The sequence below is a fragment of the Anopheles coluzzii genome, chromosome 3 (assembly GCF_943734685.1).
Source record: "Anopheles coluzzii chromosome 3, AcolN3, whole genome shotgun sequence".
Lineage (NCBI taxonomy): Eukaryota > Metazoa > Arthropoda > Insecta > Diptera > Culicidae > Anopheles > Anopheles coluzzii.
Window position 1 is genome coordinate 1318555 of NC_064671.1, and position 17059 is coordinate 1335613.

Genomic DNA, 17059 nt, shown 5'->3' on the forward strand with positions numbered 1-17059 from the left:
ACAATATTTATAAAAGTTTTTCTTTATTTGAACATTGTTTGATAACTTGTTCATTGCGAAGAAAAGCACACTCTATGATATCCATATCATTGTATATAAGAACATGATTTAAGTTAATTTGCCGACCAAACGAAAGCGAACACTGCGAATCAATGATGTACCAAAACTGTAGAAAAGTCGAAACAATATCCGTTTTGCATCTTTTTATTGAAATGGTGTGTTGAATATAGTGTATTATCGTTCTATAATTCTTAAAAATATCATTTACACGTGAAACTTACTCCAACCCAGTGCAGATGGAGTGCCCGGGACCAATACCACTCATTATATGATGACCAGATGAGTAATGAATTGATCGCCATTTCCTATCTTGCATTGGCGGCGGCGTTCCACTTATTAAGGTGCCGCTGTTTCGCTTATACATATCATTTGCTTCTGGTTTAGCAGTACTAAAATGCTATATTGCCACCAACTTGTTTCGTTGTAGCGTTGTATTGAGAGAAAAAAAAGCGCAAACATAATCCTTCCCTTTCTGCATTCCTTGCAGTTGTTGTTAATTGTAAATTAAATAATATTCATCGCTTTTGAAAAACAGTATCCCACGGTGTAAAAGAATTCCCGTTGATATGAAATAGATTTGACGCAGGGTAACGAGCAGAATCAGCAGTAACGAAGAGAATGTTAACATATGCTCCGCGATGCATGTAATTGCTATCAGAAAGCCTAAAACAAAACAACAAGTTTTATTACACTAAAAATGCACTTTATTCCGCAATCACATCGATACATACCCTTAATCCTCATTGCTATCGTCGTACGACGGACTCGTCGGCGAGTAGGTAGGACTGGCCGGGCTCGACGGACTGTAACCCTGCGGTGTCGGTGAATAGGCCGGCGAAGAGGGCGAATAGGTCGGCGAGCTCGACGTGTAGACCGGGCTGGTCGGTGAGTACTTCGGACTGCTGGGCGAGTACGACGACATGTTGGGCGAGTACGGTGCCGGCGTTTGCGAGTACGACGACGAGCCGATGCTGTAGTGGTTGCTGCTGCTGCCAGGCGAGTGCTGCGGCGAAGAGGGCGAGTAGCTGGGCGACGTCGGGGAATAGTTCGGGCTCGCTTGCCCGTACTGTGGGCTGGCGGGTGTGTAGTGCGGACTTCCGATGTACGACGGTGAGGTGGGCGAGTAGCTCGGCGATGTGGGAGAATATTTCGGTGAGGAAGGCGAGTAGCTGGGAGATGCCGGAGAGTAGTGCGGTGAGGTGGGCGAATAGTTCGGGCTCGACGGGGAGTAGGACGGTGTGACGGGAGTAAAGTTGGGCGATGTTGGTGAGTAGGATGGGCTTGTCGGTGAGTAGGACGGGCTGGTCGGGGAGTACGAAGGGCTCGACGGTGAGTACGACGGACTGGTCGGTGAAAAGACGGGAGAGGAAGGTGAATAGCTGGGCGAGGTCGGCGAATACGACGGACTCGTCGGGGAGTAGCCCGGGCTGGCAAAGTTGGATGCGCTCGTCGGATGCATGGGAGACATCGGCGAATAGCTTGGCGACGTGGGCGAATAGTTTTGCGTCGCGGAGTGGATGTTGGGGCTGCTTGGGGAGTAGTTCGAGCTGCCCGGCGAATACTGTGGGCTCGGTGGCGAATAGCCAGGGCTGGTCGGAGAGTACGATGGCGACGCACCGCCCGGTGAGTTCGGCGCGTAGTTCGGACTGCTCGGCGAGTAGGACGGTGACATTGATGGCGACGACGGCGGGTACGGCGACATCGATGGACCGGGAGAGCTGGGTGATCCTCGAATCGGGGACCAGGACGAGGGAGACATTCCCGATGCGTCCGACTGTGCCGATGGCGAGAAGCTGGGCCCACCGGGCGTCATGCCACTGGCCGGGCCGGATGGAGACCATCCACCGTAGCCGGGGGTGGCCGACTGTTGCCACGGTGTCATGCTTGGTGTCGCCGCCGAACCGAAGAACATTCCCGTGCCACCCAGTATCGAGGTGTGCGGAATTTCCATACCCAGCTTGCATTTCTCCGCGTCTAGCAGCAAATCGAAACAACCGGTTCCCATTCGGGGCAGCTGGCCGAGGATGATGTTCTCCGACACGCCACGCATCGGATCGACCTCCGCGTGGGCCGCTGCATCGTTCAACACGTCAACCGTTTCCTCGAACGAACATCTCATCAGCGCACCCGTGTCCTGCCGGTTAATGCCGTGTCGAGTGATGGCCATCAAATGGCCCTTCGCCGTCATGACGTCACACAGCAGGGCCAGATGTCGGTAGTTCACGTAAAGACCGTAGAACTGCAGCACGTTGTTCATTTCCTTCTCGACCGACTTTCGCACGGCTTCGATGCCCAGCACGGAGAAGATCTCACAGATGTCGTTACTGTACGTGCGCACCGGATCGACGTCCCGCTCGCTCAGCACCTTCATCATGGAGGTACCGTCCGTTTCCAGCAACCATTCGCCGATCGGCTTGAACTCACCCTCGGGCGTGATGACGATACGCTTCTTCGCATCGGTTTGCGGCAGATGCATGTACACCTTGCCGATCGCTTCGATGCCCTGCAGCGTCATGTCCGACAGCATGTTCGCCTCGATACACCGCAGGAACATGTCGTCCTCCATCTTGTCCATGTTTTCCTCCTCGTTCTCCTGGAATTTGTTGTCCTCGTTCATGATACGGATGCGCAGCACAAGCTTGTCCGCATTGTCGTCGTTGAAGATGCAGTTCAAGTCGTCGCCGAAACCGGCATTGATCTTCTCCGCGATCTGTTCCATGGTCAGCTTTTTGTCCGTCATTCGCTTACGGTCCAGCTCGATACGCAGCAACCACGGGGAAATGCGCGTCGGGTCAAAGTCAGGCATTTCGTAGTACACGTTCACGAACTCCTGATCCTCGGCAATGACCGTACGCTGCGGATCGGGATCGTAGTAGATGGCCGTGTTGGCCGTCACCTTACGCAGTGTCGTGTGCTCCAAACGGCACAGCACGTTCTTGGCCTTTTCGGCGTCACGGGCCGCTCCGCCCGTCAGGAAGACGGTCAGCGAAGGTGCCTTGGGACGCTTGGAAATGTTGATAATTTCCTTCAAACGTGGCACACCGAGCGTTACGTTCTTGGACGACACACCGGCAAAGTGGAACGTGTTCAGCGTCATCTGTGTGGCCGGCTCGCCGAGCGACTGGGCCGCCAACGCACCGACCATCTCGCCCGGGTTACACTGAGCCTGCTGGAAGCGCGTCTCGATTTCACCGATCAACCACTCGAACGCTTCGTTGTTCAGCCGGAACTCCTCGGCCACGTATTTTGTGCAGAGCGTCGAACGCACCAGACACTGGAACAGCAGCGTCGCGTTCTCGTTGGCCTGCTTCGACAGCCGATCCGTGCCGGCCACGATCACGCAACGTTGCAGCAGATCTCGCACGCCCTGGATCACCTTCAGCGGCGACAGATCCGTCGGCGAGCGTTTGTTGATGTGGAAAATCTTCTGCACATTCCAGATCATGCGCTGCAGATTGCAGGGCAGTACGACCTTCGAGTCGCCGTTCGGGAAGATCTGTCGCAGTGCTTCACGATCGCGCAACAGCTGCTCGTACTCGGCCTCAATCTCCTGAATGACGGACGACGTTTCGGTCAGCTCCTTGATGACGTCCTCGTTGAAAATCCGCCGCAGCGTACGCTCGTTGGTCGGATCGAAGCGGTACCGCTTCTCGAACACCTTGTTCGAGAGCTTGATCGTTGGCAGGTTCTGGAACTCGACCGTCTCTCCGCACAGACCGTCCTCGCCGTAACGCAGCTGAATCAGCTGCCCCACCGAATTACGCACCGTGCCGTCGTAGTTGACCATCACGGACTCCATAGCCTTGATCAAACGACGCTGGATGTAACCGGTTTCGGCCGTTTTGACGGCAGTATCGATCAAACCTTCACGACCACCCATGGCGTGGAAGTAGAACTCGGTCGGCGTCAGCCCGGCAAGGTACGAATTTTCCACGAACCCACGAGACTCGGGACCGTAATCGTCCTTGATGAAGTGCGGCAGTGTGCGTTTGCGGAAACCGAACGGAATGCGCTTACCCTCGACGTTCTGTTGGCCTACACAAGCAATAACCTGCCACAGGGAAAAGACAATTCCGTGTTAAAGAAGATGCAACCGGTTACACGGAGCGAAACTCACCTGAGAAATGTTAATGTTGGATCCCTTGGAACCGGAAACGACCATAGCCTTAAGGTTGTTGTACTCGGTAAGCGACTTCTTGGCGGAACCACCAGTTTTGTCACGAGCATCGTTCAGGATACGGTTCACCTGATTCTCGAACGTCTGTCGCAGCGTGTTACCGGGCGTCGGTTCCAGCTCCATGTTGTGCGCCTTCTGGATCACGCCTATCACGTCCTCCTTGGCCTTCTTAATGGCGCGCTGGATTTCGGCGTACGTCTGCGGATCGGCAATGGTGTCACCGATACCGATACTGTGACCCTCCAACAACAGCCAGTTGTTGACGACCGTCTGGATGTTGCCGTAAAACCGGCCGGCAATTTCGTGCCCCAGCTCCAGGAACACGATATGCAGCAGCGACCCAGCCGACGTACCGAGCGTTTTCTTGCACAGGATGCCCATGATCAGATCGCCGTGCTCGACCATGACCTTCGTGTCGCCGGGCGAGATCCACTTGTACGGTCCATCGTCCTCCTCGTCCGGGTGGGTGGAATGCGTGCGGATCATGTTCACGTTGCCGGGGATGATGAGCGTAAAGATCTGCTTGCCCGTCCACAGCGGCTTCGGCTTGAGAATGGCGGGCTGGGGCATTTTACCGTCCCATGTTGGCAAGAACATGAGCAGGTTCATCATCTGCTCCTTCTCGATGAAAACGTCGCGCTTGGTCATCTTCCGCACCGCCGTCAGCGTATCCTGCACAATACCCATGACGGGTTTGTTGGCCTGCGGCGTAATGATCTGGCGCGGAGTGATGTGAATGTTTTCGATCTCCGCCCGCGTCTCCATCGACTGCGGCACGTGCAGGTTCATCTCGTCACCGTCGAAATCGGCGTTGTACGGCGAGGTGCAGCTAAGATTCATCCGAAACGTGGACCACGGCAACACCTTCACCCGATGCCCCATCATACTCATTTTGTGTAGCGTGGGCTGACGGTTGAAAATGACCAGATCGTCGTCGCGCAGATGGCGCTCCACCTTGTACCCGCACTGCAGATGCAGATCGGACGACTTCGGATGGAACCGCAGATCGATTCGCTCGCCATTGTCGCGCACAATGTACTTGGCGCCCGGGTACTGTGAGTTACCGCGACGTACCAGCTCCTGCATCCGATCGATGTTGAACGGCGTCACCAGCTCGGGGAAGGTCATATTCTGCGCTACGGAGCGTGGAACGCCGACCTGATCGATGCGCAGGTTCGGATCGGGCGTAATGACGGTACGGGCCGAGAAATCGACACGCTTACCCATCAAGTTACCGCGAATACGGCCTTCCTTTCCCTTCAGACGCGCCTTGATCGCTTTGAGCGGTTTGCCACTCTTCTGCATCGCTTTCGGCATACCGGGCATATCGTTGTCGACCAGCGTGGCCACATGGAACTGCAGCATTTTGATGTTTTCCGCAATGACGTGTGCGGCCGCCCCGGTAGCTTCGTTCTTCTTCAGCTCGTTGTTCGCCTTGATGATGTCGGACAGTTTGTGCGTTAAATCGTCCTGATTCTTGGTTGCGCCGAACATCACAACCGCGGGCCGGACGGCCAGCGGCGGTACCGGCAGCACGGTGATGATCATCCAATCAGGACGCGCAAACTTTGGATCCATGCCGAGCACGAAACACTCTTCGTCGGTAATGTGCTTCAGAATTTCATACACCCGCTCGGCCGACACCTGGATCTTTTTCTCCTGGTTCTCGTCGTTAACATCCTTCCACTCGGCCATCAAGTCCAGGCCGGTACGCCGGATCGATGGCTGGTAGTGACCGCAACCGCCGTGGCCCTGCTTCTTCGCACCGTCCGCCGTTGGCTCCTTGGACATGTCCATGTCTTCACCGCCTTCGCAGATTTTCTTTCCCTTGCACAGATCGTACACATAGGCGAGGCGCTTGCGGGGCTGGCCCTTCGACTTCAGGACGATCTCCTTGATCTTTGGGTTCTGGGGCGACACGAGCATCTTGGAGCAGTAGAAACACACGCAGCGCAATATTTTGATCGTCTTCGTGATGAAGCCGATGTGAAACACCGGTTTGGCCAGATCGATATGCCCAAAGTGGCCCGGGCATTCGGTCATGTTACCCGCGCACGTTTGACACCGGGACGTACGCTCGATCACACCCTGCCGTGGGTCCATCAGGCCGCACAGCTTCGGCCGGCCACCTTCCATCGTTTCCGCATACTGTATGCCGCCCTCCGTCACCGACATACGACGGATTTCGTCCGGCGACAGGATGCCGAACTGTACGCGCTTGACCAAGCGCAATGGCGCCTTCGATTCTCCACTCATCCTGACGGTCGGAATTCGACTGCTTCACGCCAAGGTTGTACGGATTTTCGCTAAACGAAAACACACACTCGGAGAAGGGATGACTAAGGTCAAGCACAGGAGCAACGCAATGCTCACCCGTTCGTAGTGTGCGTTTTCTTTCTCTTCTTCGCCGCACAGCAACAACGGCGTACAGTCTACAGTCAGCGCACGGAACCAGCCAGGGAAGAAAAAGGCACACTGCGCCTAAAATCCACCGTTTCCCGAGCTGCTTTCAGCACTACTCCGTGCCCGGAGCGTCCCGGCAGCCGTTGTCAATTGTTTTGGTTCGTTCTGAACGGTTTACAGTGTGGGGAGAAGGAAATTTCACTGCGAACAAAATGCTGCCCGTGATGAAATACACGCGTCCATTTGGGAAATTGCGCCGCACACACACATGCACGCGCACACCTCGCACAGACAGTGTGACAGACGTCAGCGCATGCTGTCAGTACGCACAGTGGGAGCGGTCAATACATTCATTTAATTTAACGTTTAAAACTATCTCATTTTGATTAGTAACAAACAAATAGAAATTTTAGAATTTTTTAAGTACAAAAAGCTTCTATTTATGCACAGCAATAAGTTGTTGGGATGAACAAAACAAATAAACTGCCAGCAAAGGGATACGCAACTGACAGCATTGACAGGAGATCGTGTTTTTTTTTCTTGTAGTTTGACAATTAACAAATTTTCCAAGCCGCAGGCTTTATTTTTGGGCCAAATACGGCGAAAAAGTTGATAAAAAGTTGTGTATTTTCGGGAGAGTTGCTGGAACGCGGCGAAGCTACTGGGACGCTGCCACTGAAGCCAGGCCAACTGACCAACAGTATTCTATCCAGTGGCCACAATGCCGACTCCGACGGCAGGTTTGTTGTGCATGCTGAAGAGCACCATTTGTTTGGGGTGTGCATAGCAAGGGCTCGTTCTAACTAACTCACATCTTACTTACAGCAACATGGGTAAAGTTCTTTACCAACGCAGATATTCCGTCGCCGGCAGCCGCGACATATGCGCACGTGTTTGTGGAGAATCGCATCCAGATGGACATGCTGATGGACCTGAACAAGGAGTACCTTCGCGAGATGGGCATCACTACGATGGGCGACATAATAGCGATCTTGCGCCACGCTAAGAAGGTCCACGAGCAGAGCGCCAGAGACAAGGTGCTGTCCGTGCCAGAGCCGGACGTTCCAGTCCCAGTTGCGACAGTTTCAGCTACTCCGAGTACTGCCTCGGTCAGCAATGGCAGCAAAAGGACGGACAAGACTGGATTCACGAGTAAGAGAGACGGCAAACCGCGCAACGCCAACAATTACCACTAAACTTTCCCTATAAACTGTGTCTTCCTCAGGAACTGTATCAACTACTGCCGTATCGTCGAAGGTGGAATCAAAAGCTCGACGCGTCTTGCCCGAACACGAGGGTAAATATAAAATCACTCTCCCTTCCGGCAGTACCCCGCGAAGTAGAGAAATCCTGGAAAAGGCACAGGACACCAAATCCTCCCACAGCTCCGACGTTCTATCCACGGTGTCAAAGGCGACGGGTACCAAGCGGGGTGGCATCTTCGATCGACTGAACAAAGATAGCGAACCGCCGAGTAAAGTAAGCTCGAAAGCAGCCCCACCAGTACAGATAACAACTTCCGCTTCGAGTTCCATCTTTTCACGGCTAGGTGGCCGAACGGTGACCGACAACGGTAGCACAATATCATCCAGCATTTTAAAAACAACCATCACCAATGGTAAATCTTCGACAACTCCGACGATAATCCGTCCCTCCCAGCAGAAGGTAATTCTGGTGAAAAAGATGCCCGCTAAGGCGGCCCTGCCTACATCCTCGGATGAGGACGATCTGGAGGACTATCCGATGGTGGGCGGAGGAGGCACACTAAAGTCGGTTTCGTTTTCTGAAGAGGATGAGGTGCTTGAAATTGCCCCAAGAAAGCTGCAAAAGCCTCCAAATCCCAAACCAGCACCAGTCAGTCGCATGAGGTTCGACGAGAAGGAAGTCTCGGTCAAGCAACGTCTCGGGGGTGCGGCTAGAACGGGAACCAGCACTACTGTCTCGCTGAAACGATTGCCCGGGTCCCTGCACGGTACAAAGAAGGTAGTGCACATGAAACCACCACCCGTCACCAAGGTGTCCCCCGTGCGAAGTGGGCTGAAAGCGGACACGATCGGTGGGGGATCGCGACACAAGCAACCGATCACAGCACGGCTCAGCTTAGGCTCGCAGACATCCTCCAGCAGCGCGAAGGACATCGTGCAGCGGGTGAAAAGATTCAGCCTCGATTCGAAAATGACAAAAGTTGGACGCAGCGGTCCGGTCGCCAGCAGTGGCGGCGGCAGCGTGTTTGAACGACTAGGATATAGCCGTAAGTGAATGTGAATCTACACACTAACTAGCGTCAAGCAATTGTTTACACTAATAAACAAATCGACAATTTATGCCAGACGAATTTGACCTGTACGGACAATAAATTTGCTTTCCTCAAGTTAAACCAGCAGAGCGTACAAAAATAAGGCAAACGTTTTCCCAAACGCTGTCCGATCTCGCTTTGAATTGAAACCTTCAAACACGTGTGATAAACGCGGGAAGCTGTCAAGCGGTCAGCTCGTTTTCCATCATTTTGCTTTGTTGTTATCTTCGTTATCGGCAAAGTCAATAATTACTTTATTACAGAACAAGATTGTGGCTCTCCCCGTTCCACTTGAATGGAGTGAACTTTGTATCCGAATTGTAGTTTGTGCAGCTGGAGTTCCGCTAATGTTTCGGCCCTAAGTTCGTGAGTTACTTGCATTGCGTCTTTAAAAGCCGAACGACAACAACCGAGACACCGAAACATGGACATCGTCATCAAGCTAAACAGCCAAACCGTGGGAAAGGATAAGGTTGCCAGGTACTGGAATGGAGCAGGGAATTCTGGAACGACTGTAACACTAATAGATTTCACTCGACATTCGTCTAGGTTGTGCCAATACTCGTGTCGCGCTCTGTGGGCCAGCAAGGACGGATCGGGATCCATCGAAACGGTACAGCTGCTGAAACACATCGAAAGCATTCTCAGTTCATTCCGAAAATGTTCGTACAGCGAGTACTGTTACCGTGTCTCGAGCATCGAATTTCATCATTTCCTGTTGTCATTCTCTCCTTTCAGTGCTTCGCTTTGGAAAAGGGTTTGAGGTGCTGTACAGTGCGACGGCCGGTCTGAAGCTAAAAGAGCTGTCCGCACAACTGTTTATCACCCTCGGCAAGATAGCATCGGGACTGTTCCTGCTAGCCGATCACGTCGTCTGGCTGTCGCGGTCTGGGATCAACAAAAACATTAACACAAACAAATGGGTCGATCGGTCGAACCGGTTTTGGTTGATTTCGATCCTGTTCAATCTGTGCCGGGATGTGCAGGAACTGTACCGGCTGTTTGTGTACTACAGCCGGTCGAACATTCGCAACCTGCAACGAACGCTGTACGCTGTGTATCGGGAAAACAAACCACTGCTCGTGGACACCATCAAGAACGTGTGCGACGTTTTTATTCCCCTTAACGGACTCGGTATCTTGCCGGTGTCGAATCAAACCATCGGATTGCTCGGAGCCATTTCATCCCTGATGGGACTTTTACCGCTGGTGTATCCGAGATTAAAGTTTTAGCGATGGAATGGGGTGGTGCAGCGTGCTCAATGATTGTTACGTTTGTGATTTTTTGGTGAAAGGGTAAAAACTGTTGGGATCACTGATGCGTATATTTATACTCAGGCAATTGGGGACGATTTTGTACAACTATTTTTCACTGCAACGAACACACACACTAAAGTATGATAGCAATAAATCTTTATGGAAAGTTATTTCTAAACATCTGATAGCAGATTAATGGATAAAAATGAAGAGAACACAATCGACAGGAAATTACCTTTTCGTTCGATAGCCGTCTTCTAAAAAAACGATGTTGAACGTGTTTGAATGCAACCTGCCATGGAACATAGCCACTCGTCTAACCACAGCTGAACATTTCTCAAAGCATTTGACAGTTCATTGTAAACAAACGACCCAAACAACACACAAATAAACGGTTCTGCTTGGTGCCCGGAATACATTTTTGTGCGGAACGGCAATCTTCGGCCATCTCAAACAGTTTGCAAAATGTCTAATCGTACGTTAAACGACTGGGATAACATTGCCAAATCGCTAACGAAGGACGATGCCGCTGAAGAGGAGGAGGAGGAAATGGACACGCTCGAAGCACTGGAGGCAAAGATGAGCAAGGTGCCGCGCGGCATGTTCGTCAGCGGATGGGACGATCCCGACGATTTAATCGAAGAGGACAAAGAACCGAACGGTATGCGAATCCCCGTCAGTTGCTTCGAAACCTTGAATTAACTTTTGCTTTTGTTAAAATTGTTTAGCCAGCTACGAACGACAGGTGCTGTGGGCTGCCGGGGAAAACAAGCAGGAAATAGTGGAAGCCATCGTTTGCCGCAAACCGTGCGTAGTGGAGGCGATCGATCGAGACGGGTACACGGCACTACACAAAGCGTGCTACAACAATAACCGCGAGATGGCAATGGTGTTGCTGCGGTACGGGTCCGATCCGAATGCTCGCACCGACATGGGCTGGACACCGTTGCATTCGGCGTGCAAGTGGAATAATGCTGGCTGTGCTGCGCTGTTGCTGCAGCATGGTGCCGACGTGAATGCACCTTCGGATGGGGACCAGACGCCGCTACATATTACCGTCACCGTGTCGAGCTGCCGGTCCACCCTGGTAACGCTGCTGATGAATGGGCGCTGTGATCCGGAGCGTCGGAACAACTCGGATGAAAAGGCTGAACAGATAGCGAAGCGAAGCGGCGACACTTTCCCGTTGTTTGCGATGGCGCATTCGGCCTTTACGGTCGAAACAGGCATGATCGATTAGATTAGTCCGGGAACGGTTGATCGTTCCTCAGCCTCTATTATCGGTTCGTTTGCTCGCTTTAACAATCAATAATTCTATTATCTCTGCATTGAATGCAATTTGAACGGGCGACGACTGGTGATAACAACTGTCTGTGTGTGTACAATAAATTATTTCCATTGTCAAGTGGTTGCCCATGTCCATCCTTCGATTACTCTAACTATGCGTACTTGTATTGTTATTTCTAATTCGCTTTATTAATATGAAAAATGAATATCCAACCTCATCAAATGCGACGATTCAGCCCGTGTACGTCAAATAAGATCTTTCTTTTCCGGTGCAGCTCTCCCCGAATCAACAAAGGAGCTTGTGATGCGAAAGCCATTTCTAAATTTTGTGGAGTTGGTCTTCTGGTGGCTCTTTTTCGTGCTTCAATCCAAGCAGGCCTTCTTCAGCGGTGGTTCCGTGCCATTCCCTGCCGTCTTGTTCCTCGGAACCGTCGGTTGGTTCGCGATGTCACGCAGAATGGCTGCCTTGCTGTGTTCTCCGAACAGTCCGGCCAGCAGTGCCACACCGTACCCGGTCGCACGTTCGCCATTATGCACCGGGGCGGCCATGTCGACGTGCATCCAGGAGCCGCCGTACTCGAAGCCAAGATGCGCCCCGATAAACAGTCCCGCACAGCTGACCTGCGCATTGCCACGATCCATGACGGAGTTTTTCATATCCGCCACGGCCGAATTAAACTCGCTGAAGTGCAGCTCGGGACAGTACGGCACCGGGCACAACATATCGCCGGTACGACGTCCGATTTCCATTGCCTTCTCTTCCCACTCGTCGCTGTTGGTGAGAATCGCACCGTGATACTTGCCCGTCGCGATGCCCTGCGCACCGGTCAGCGTTGCCATGTCGAGGATCACGTTTGCCTTGAGATCGCGGTCCGCGTACACGACCCCATCCGCCAGCACGAGCCGTCCTTCCGCGTCCGTGTTGTTGATCTCCACCGTGCAGCCCGAGTACAGCCGATGAATGTCGTCGGGGCGGGTGGCCAACGGGCCGACCGAGTTTTCCGCCAAGCAGAACACGGCGTGCAGATTCTGCCGGAAGCCGCTCTTGACGGCGGCGTAGAATCCACCCAGTATAGCGGCAGCGCCGCCACAGTCCCGCTTCATGCCCGGCATCGCCGTTTTGCCCTTGATGCTAAGACCGCCCGTATCGAACACGATGCCCTTGCCCACCCAGGCCACCGTCTCCGTTGCGCCCTTCGGCTCGTGCGACAGCACCGCCAGGGCGGGCGGGTCCAGCGCCGCCTTACCGACACCGTAGATGCCACCGAAACCCTTTTGCTGCAGCTCCTCTCCCCGGATGATCTTCGACTTTAAGCCAAGCTCCAGCGCGATTGCTTCCACCTCGGACAAGAATCCGGACACGTTCATCTCGTTGCACGGCGCGTCCACGATGCGGGCCGTCAGCCGGATGCCGACAGTCACGTTGGCCAGCACCAGCACATCCTCCTCGGTAATCTCCGTATCGGTCGGACTGTTGCCGCCCACCAGCACAAACTCGATGTGAACCGTCGGCGGCGGATCCACATTGGCGCCCTTGGACGTTTTCCGGCTGTACAGCGGGAAAGCTCGCGCGACCGCACAGGCCGATGCCAGCAGGTCCTGTTTTTCGCACACGATTACAATCGACTCGCTGACGCCGGTCGTGTTCGATTGAATCAGCTTCGTAATCGAGTGCGCCCTGGACGCGGTATTGTGCCGGGAAGATTTCAGCGGCAGGGCGGCAACGCGCGCCAGATCGAGGTAGAGCGAACACGTGTCCGTCGGTGCGGGATGCAGACAGGATACGGCCTTGGCGAACGTTTCCCGTTCGACGCGCGGTTCCAGCTTCGAGCTGATCCGCTCGAACGGTAGCTCCGTTAGGTGCCGGAGCTGCCCGACGATCAGCACCGGTACGGTGTGCGGATCGGTCGTCTGCAGCGTGCGGTGAAACTTGAGCAGAGCCATCGTGTAACACCCCACTTGCGAAGGCGGGTGGTCACGGCAACAGTGGCAAAACCCGGTGGACTCTGGCTAAAGAGGTTCGGAATTTGTTGCGGACACTTGAACGATAGCGAAAAAAAATAAATGGAGATTTTGCTTCGGTTTCGTTTCTACTGTCAACTGTCAAAAATCAACCGGCTCTCTTCGACAGCAGCGCCGTGTCAGGTGAGATCACAGTTTTGCAAAACAGGAGCGTATTTTCGATCCAATCCTACAATACAGTATCCTAGTGCCATCTCTTTTGAGATAATTTTTTAATGTCTACCACTGAAAACTACAACTTTTTTTAAATCTATCCAGCCCAACGAATCGTTTGTGATCTAAACTGTCAATTCAGAATCCACATTGGTCGGCGCCATTTGTCAATTTGCGTGGGACGATACAGCCTGGCTTGATCCGCTCTTGGTGGCTTGAATCGCTTGTGTTGCTTCGCACAGTGTCAAAACAAAAGCGACCGCGTAAGTGTGCGTTTGTCGGGGTCGCGCTTGGTGTGTGCTTTTGGTTCTGCTTTTCATCCATCCACCGTTGCTGAAACACGGTGGATTTTTCTATTGTTATTGAAGTGAGCATTATTATGTGTTTGTGTGTGTTTTTTGTATTCCCTTACGAAGGCAGAATGCAAAAAGTTGTTACTGCCGATTAGCTGCCCCGTCGGAAGTGTGCTTTCTGTTGCCAGTGTTTGAAATGGTTAAAAGCTTTGTTTTTCGGTCTGCAACAATCTAGCGAAACGACACCCTACCGAAAGTTTACAACGAAAAGCAATAAAAAGGGAGAAGGAATATAACGCGAGAATGAATATTAGTGAATTGTGATTTTCCGTGAGCGTATATGGATGTCTTTTATCATATTCCAACTGCAATCTAACTGGAAATTCCGCACCGATAATAGGATTCTGGAAAGCGTTCACGGTGGCGTAGTCAAAATTTGGTTCGCATAAAAATCAATAATACCATAGCAGGCTCTGCTGGCAAGAGTCAAGCGAAGCGAAAAGCTTGGCTGAGGAAACACGATTCCGCGTATCGGGGGTACGCTCTGGAACAATAGAGGGCATGTTAGGCGTGAAAGCAAATGTTATTTCGGTTGTGGCAAAACTTCCTCATTATCGAGTTGCCCTTTTTACGATTGTGTCTTTCGTACGTTCCCGGGCAGCGTAATGGGAAAACAAATATTCCTGTCCTGAAGCCTAAATTGCCTGACAAATATTCGGCTTGGGGCATTTTGTTTTTTGTATCCGTGGTTTTATTAGCCAGTCCCTTCGCCGTGGACACCTCTTGGTGTCGCGTGTGTGTGTGATGAGCCATAAAATATGCAAACGCGTTACCTTATTGTTTCTGCTGCATGCGGACATGTGGTTGCATTTTTGTGTCGACCGTTTGAGAGTGCAAAAACATAAAACTTGTTTGTGCACGGGATCGTGTACGGCTGCCTCTATGGATGCTGGGCACATTACAGGGAACAGGTTTTTGATGGATGATTGAGCTCTTTTTTTATTTTTGCTCTCTACCACCTGTCTGCAATCGATTTATCATTACTTTTTGTGTGTCTTTAGAACGAAGAGGGAACATCGTCGTTCTTTGATTCAGCGACAAAGACAGGTGTGAAATTGTACCCTGTTCTAGAGCCTTGTTCTCGGGCACAACTCTAGCTTATGGGAAAATTGCCAATCAGTAAAGAAATATCAAAAGTCACCTGTGGGCAACGTAAACTACTAAAGTGTTTGAAATGTATATGCCTGTGTGTTTTAATTCCTTTATGTTTACGTGTGTGTGCGCTTTTCTTGCAGTACCCGTGTGCAGTCGCTGCATAAAAATGAAGTTTTTCTTTCCCCTCGCACATCCAAGTAACCTCCATCGAGTACGTGTGTTCAGTGATTGATTTCGTAGTTATGTTTTGCTATTAAAAAAGAAAAAAGAAAAACAAGAATACTCATCATTCGCCATCATCGTTCGTGCGTGCGTGAGTGTGTGTATGCGCTTGAAAAGAAAGCAAAAAGGGAAGAGAACGGAAGTCAACTCGATTCAAAATCGAAGGAAATTTGGTGATCCACAAAGCGGAAACTCGTGCTGTTTTTTGTGTGAAGTCGCAGCACAGAAACCAGCGCAGAATCAGTGGGTAAGTACAACAGTCGTGGGGTGGTAATGCGAGAGAGACGCATTCGGCGGTTGGCGGTGGTGGCGGTGGCGGCGGTTACTGTGTTAGGGTGTAGGGGTTGTTTTGTGTCCTCCTCCTCCGCGCGGAACCTGCAGTCCGCGACCGTATGTGTGTGTGGGCCCCTGGCTTGAACTTCGTCTCTTGAATGGGTCTGCCTCCGCACGTTTCACATAAGGTAGACAGGGTGTATGCGTGTGTGTGCCTGTCCAATGGTGTGCTTGTAGAAAGGGGACCGTGCAAAATCTTCCATGACAACGTGAATCGAACTGTGCCGGGTGGTCGCAAAGGGGAGGGGAGGTGTTTGTAACGGTTGCGTTGGCCAAGCTACTTCGATTGGTTATGCGATGGAACAACGACCACCATAACGAGCTTGCCGTGCTGAATGCGTTTGATTTTTTGAAATTCTAATTCAATTTTGGTTAGACATTCTGGTTCAGATTAGCTTGAGAAGCGTCGTCAGGTATTGTGGGACCATCGGCAGGTCTTAAGCAACCCTTCTTTTAGTCTTCAGGAGATGGTACTGCCTGATAACTCTTTCCGCATGTCCAGTTTGGGGTCGTCAGCGCATGGGGGACTGTCTCTTAAACTAGAAATACACGTTTCCTGCTCCAAGTAGTGCCCCAGCAAGAGATATTTCGCCCTAACCTATGCTTGTATATGGTGGTTTGGCATCATGAGTTAAGTTTAGCACATTTATTGATGTAAGATAAGCTGCCCACTTTGCTGGCCAGCAGTTACTGGTACCGTACGTGACATTGCAGAGATGTAGGCCTTATGTTGGCCGTGGTTGCGTGGGTTGTCGACTCTGATTCGTGGGGTAAGCTGGAGAATGGTGGGGGATACATTCAGAAAAAATCGGAACGTGATGAAACGGACCTATAGACGGGAACGGAAGAGCAGAGCGACCGAGTTCCGATCGCATCCTCCTGCCGCGGGCTGTAAGTCAGATGGACTGACCCTGACTTCCATTCAGCGCTGCTCGCCGGCCTGGTCCAGCCGCATTACATAAGCCACGGTTCGGGCTTTACTTCATTGAAGAAATTTCGTTTCGTTTTGCGGGGGTTGATTCATTTTCAATTGTGGTCCCCCAGACGAGCCATGGGAGAAGGTGTAGCATCGTTGTATGGTGGATGTATCAGGGTGTGTGCCAATCTCTGGGACGAAGCAGGCGATGGAAAAGAACATTCAACATTGGGACAGCATTTGAGCCAAACTCGCTAGTCCTCTTTTACGAGAATGAATGGCAATAAGGGCGTTTGTGTGCTATGGACACATTATGCTGCTGAGCAGGGGGCGTGTGTGTGCACATGACATCTCGAGGGGTCGATGTTTTCAAGGGCATAGCGCTGGCAAAAGCCGTGCCAGACCCGTGCCAGACAAAAGGCATGCTCTTCTTTTGGCAAATGGGACTAAAGCTGCCAAAAACACACACAACTGCCAAGAGCTAAT

General features: G+C 51.9%; 6 protein-coding genes across 11 annotated transcripts in view; 4 read left to right on the forward strand and 2 right to left on the reverse strand.

Moving 5' to 3' along the window:
* Nucleotides 1-188: 188 nt before the first annotated feature.
* LOC120954743 (DNA-directed RNA polymerase II subunit RPB1) lies at nucleotides 189-6920 on the reverse strand. Its single transcript, XM_040374922.2, has 3 exons — nucleotides 4178-6920; nucleotides 792-4111; nucleotides 189-723 (listed from the first exon to the last, which is right to left on the reverse strand). The coding sequence occupies exons 1-2, from the start codon at nucleotides 6491-6493 to the stop codon at nucleotides 794-796; spliced, it is 5634 nt and encodes a 1877-aa protein (XP_040230856.1). The 5' UTR covers nucleotides 6494-6920; the 3' UTR covers nucleotides 189-723; nucleotides 792-793.
* A 259-nt stretch (nucleotides 6921-7179) lies between these two features.
* On the forward strand, nucleotides 7180-8975 carry LOC120958663 (uncharacterized protein C19orf47 homolog). The gene is made up of 3 exons (XM_040381616.2): nucleotides 7180-7380; nucleotides 7466-7792; nucleotides 7866-8975. Exons 1-3 carry the CDS (start codon nucleotides 7362-7364, stop codon nucleotides 8897-8899), a joined length of 1380 nt encoding a protein of 459 aa, XP_040237550.2. The 5' UTR covers nucleotides 7180-7361; the 3' UTR covers nucleotides 8900-8975.
* A 175-nt stretch (nucleotides 8976-9150) lies between these two features.
* LOC120958665 (peroxisomal membrane protein 11B) lies at nucleotides 9151-10370 on the forward strand. The gene is made up of 3 exons (XM_040381618.2): nucleotides 9151-9416; nucleotides 9486-9598; nucleotides 9675-10370. Exons 1-3 carry the CDS (start codon nucleotides 9361-9363, stop codon nucleotides 10166-10168), a joined length of 663 nt encoding a protein of 220 aa, XP_040237552.2. The 5' UTR covers nucleotides 9151-9360; the 3' UTR covers nucleotides 10169-10370.
* A 132-nt stretch (nucleotides 10371-10502) lies between these two features.
* On the forward strand, nucleotides 10503-11631 carry LOC120958664 (ankyrin repeat domain-containing protein 49). Its single transcript, XM_040381617.2, has 2 exons — nucleotides 10503-10853; nucleotides 10921-11631. Exons 1-2 carry the CDS (start codon nucleotides 10658-10660, stop codon nucleotides 11430-11432), a joined length of 708 nt encoding a protein of 235 aa, XP_040237551.1. The 5' UTR covers nucleotides 10503-10657; the 3' UTR covers nucleotides 11433-11631.
* A 10-nt stretch (nucleotides 11632-11641) lies between these two features.
* On the reverse strand, nucleotides 11642-13554 carry LOC120958662 (probable aminopeptidase NPEPL1). Its single transcript, XM_040381615.2, has one exon. It carries the CDS (start codon nucleotides 13421-13423, stop codon nucleotides 11843-11845), a length of 1581 nt encoding a protein of 526 aa, XP_040237549.2. The 5' UTR covers nucleotides 13424-13554; the 3' UTR covers nucleotides 11642-11842.
* Nucleotides 13555-13900: 346 nt separating this feature from the next.
* LOC120959964 (kinesin-like protein KIF21B) overlaps nucleotides 13901-17059 on the forward strand; it is a 40930-nt gene continuing 37771 nt past the window's right edge. For all 6 annotated transcript variants that reach the window (XR_007452781.1, XM_049610683.1, XM_049610680.1 and 3 more), the window contains exons 1-2: nucleotides 13901-14021; nucleotides 15243-15571. The gene's annotated coding sequence lies outside the window, so the exon portion shown is untranslated. The remainder of the gene's footprint in view (nucleotides 14022-15242; nucleotides 15572-17059) is intronic.

Excerpts from the sequence above, each read along its gene's own strand:
- LOC120954743 (XM_040374922.2), bottom strand. The coding sequence starts at position 6,493 with ATGAGTGGAGAATCGAAGGCGCCATTGCGCTTGGTCAAGCGCGTACAG. Across the intron at positions 4,112-4,177 it reads CCAACATTAACATTTCTCAG|GTTATTGCTTGTGTAGGCCA; the intron begins GTGAGTTTCGCT and ends TCCCTGTGGCAG.
- LOC120958663 (XM_040381616.2), top strand. Across the intron at positions 7,793-7,865 it reads GGACAAGACTGGATTCACGA|GAACTGTATCAACTACTGCC; the intron begins GTAAGAGAGACG and ends TGTCTTCCTCAG.
- LOC120958665 (XM_040381618.2), top strand. The coding sequence starts at position 9,361 with ATGGACATCGTCATCAAGCTAAACAGCCAAACCGTGGGAAAGGATAAG. Across the intron at positions 9,417-9,485 it reads GGAAAGGATAAGGTTGCCAG|GTTGTGCCAATACTCGTGTC; the intron begins GTACTGGAATGG and ends ACATTCGTCTAG. Across the intron at positions 9,599-9,674 it reads TCTCAGTTCATTCCGAAAAT|TGCTTCGCTTTGGAAAAGGG; the intron begins GTTCGTACAGCG and ends CTCTCCTTTCAG.
- LOC120958664 (XM_040381617.2), top strand. The coding sequence starts at position 10,658 with ATGTCTAATCGTACGTTAAACGACTGGGATAACATTGCCAAATCGCTA. Across the intron at positions 10,854-10,920 it reads AGAGGACAAAGAACCGAACG|CCAGCTACGAACGACAGGTG; the intron begins GTATGCGAATCC and ends AAAATTGTTTAG.
- LOC120958662 (XM_040381615.2), bottom strand. The coding sequence starts at position 13,423 with ATGGCTCTGCTCAAGTTTCACCGCACGCTGCAGACGACCGATCCGCAC.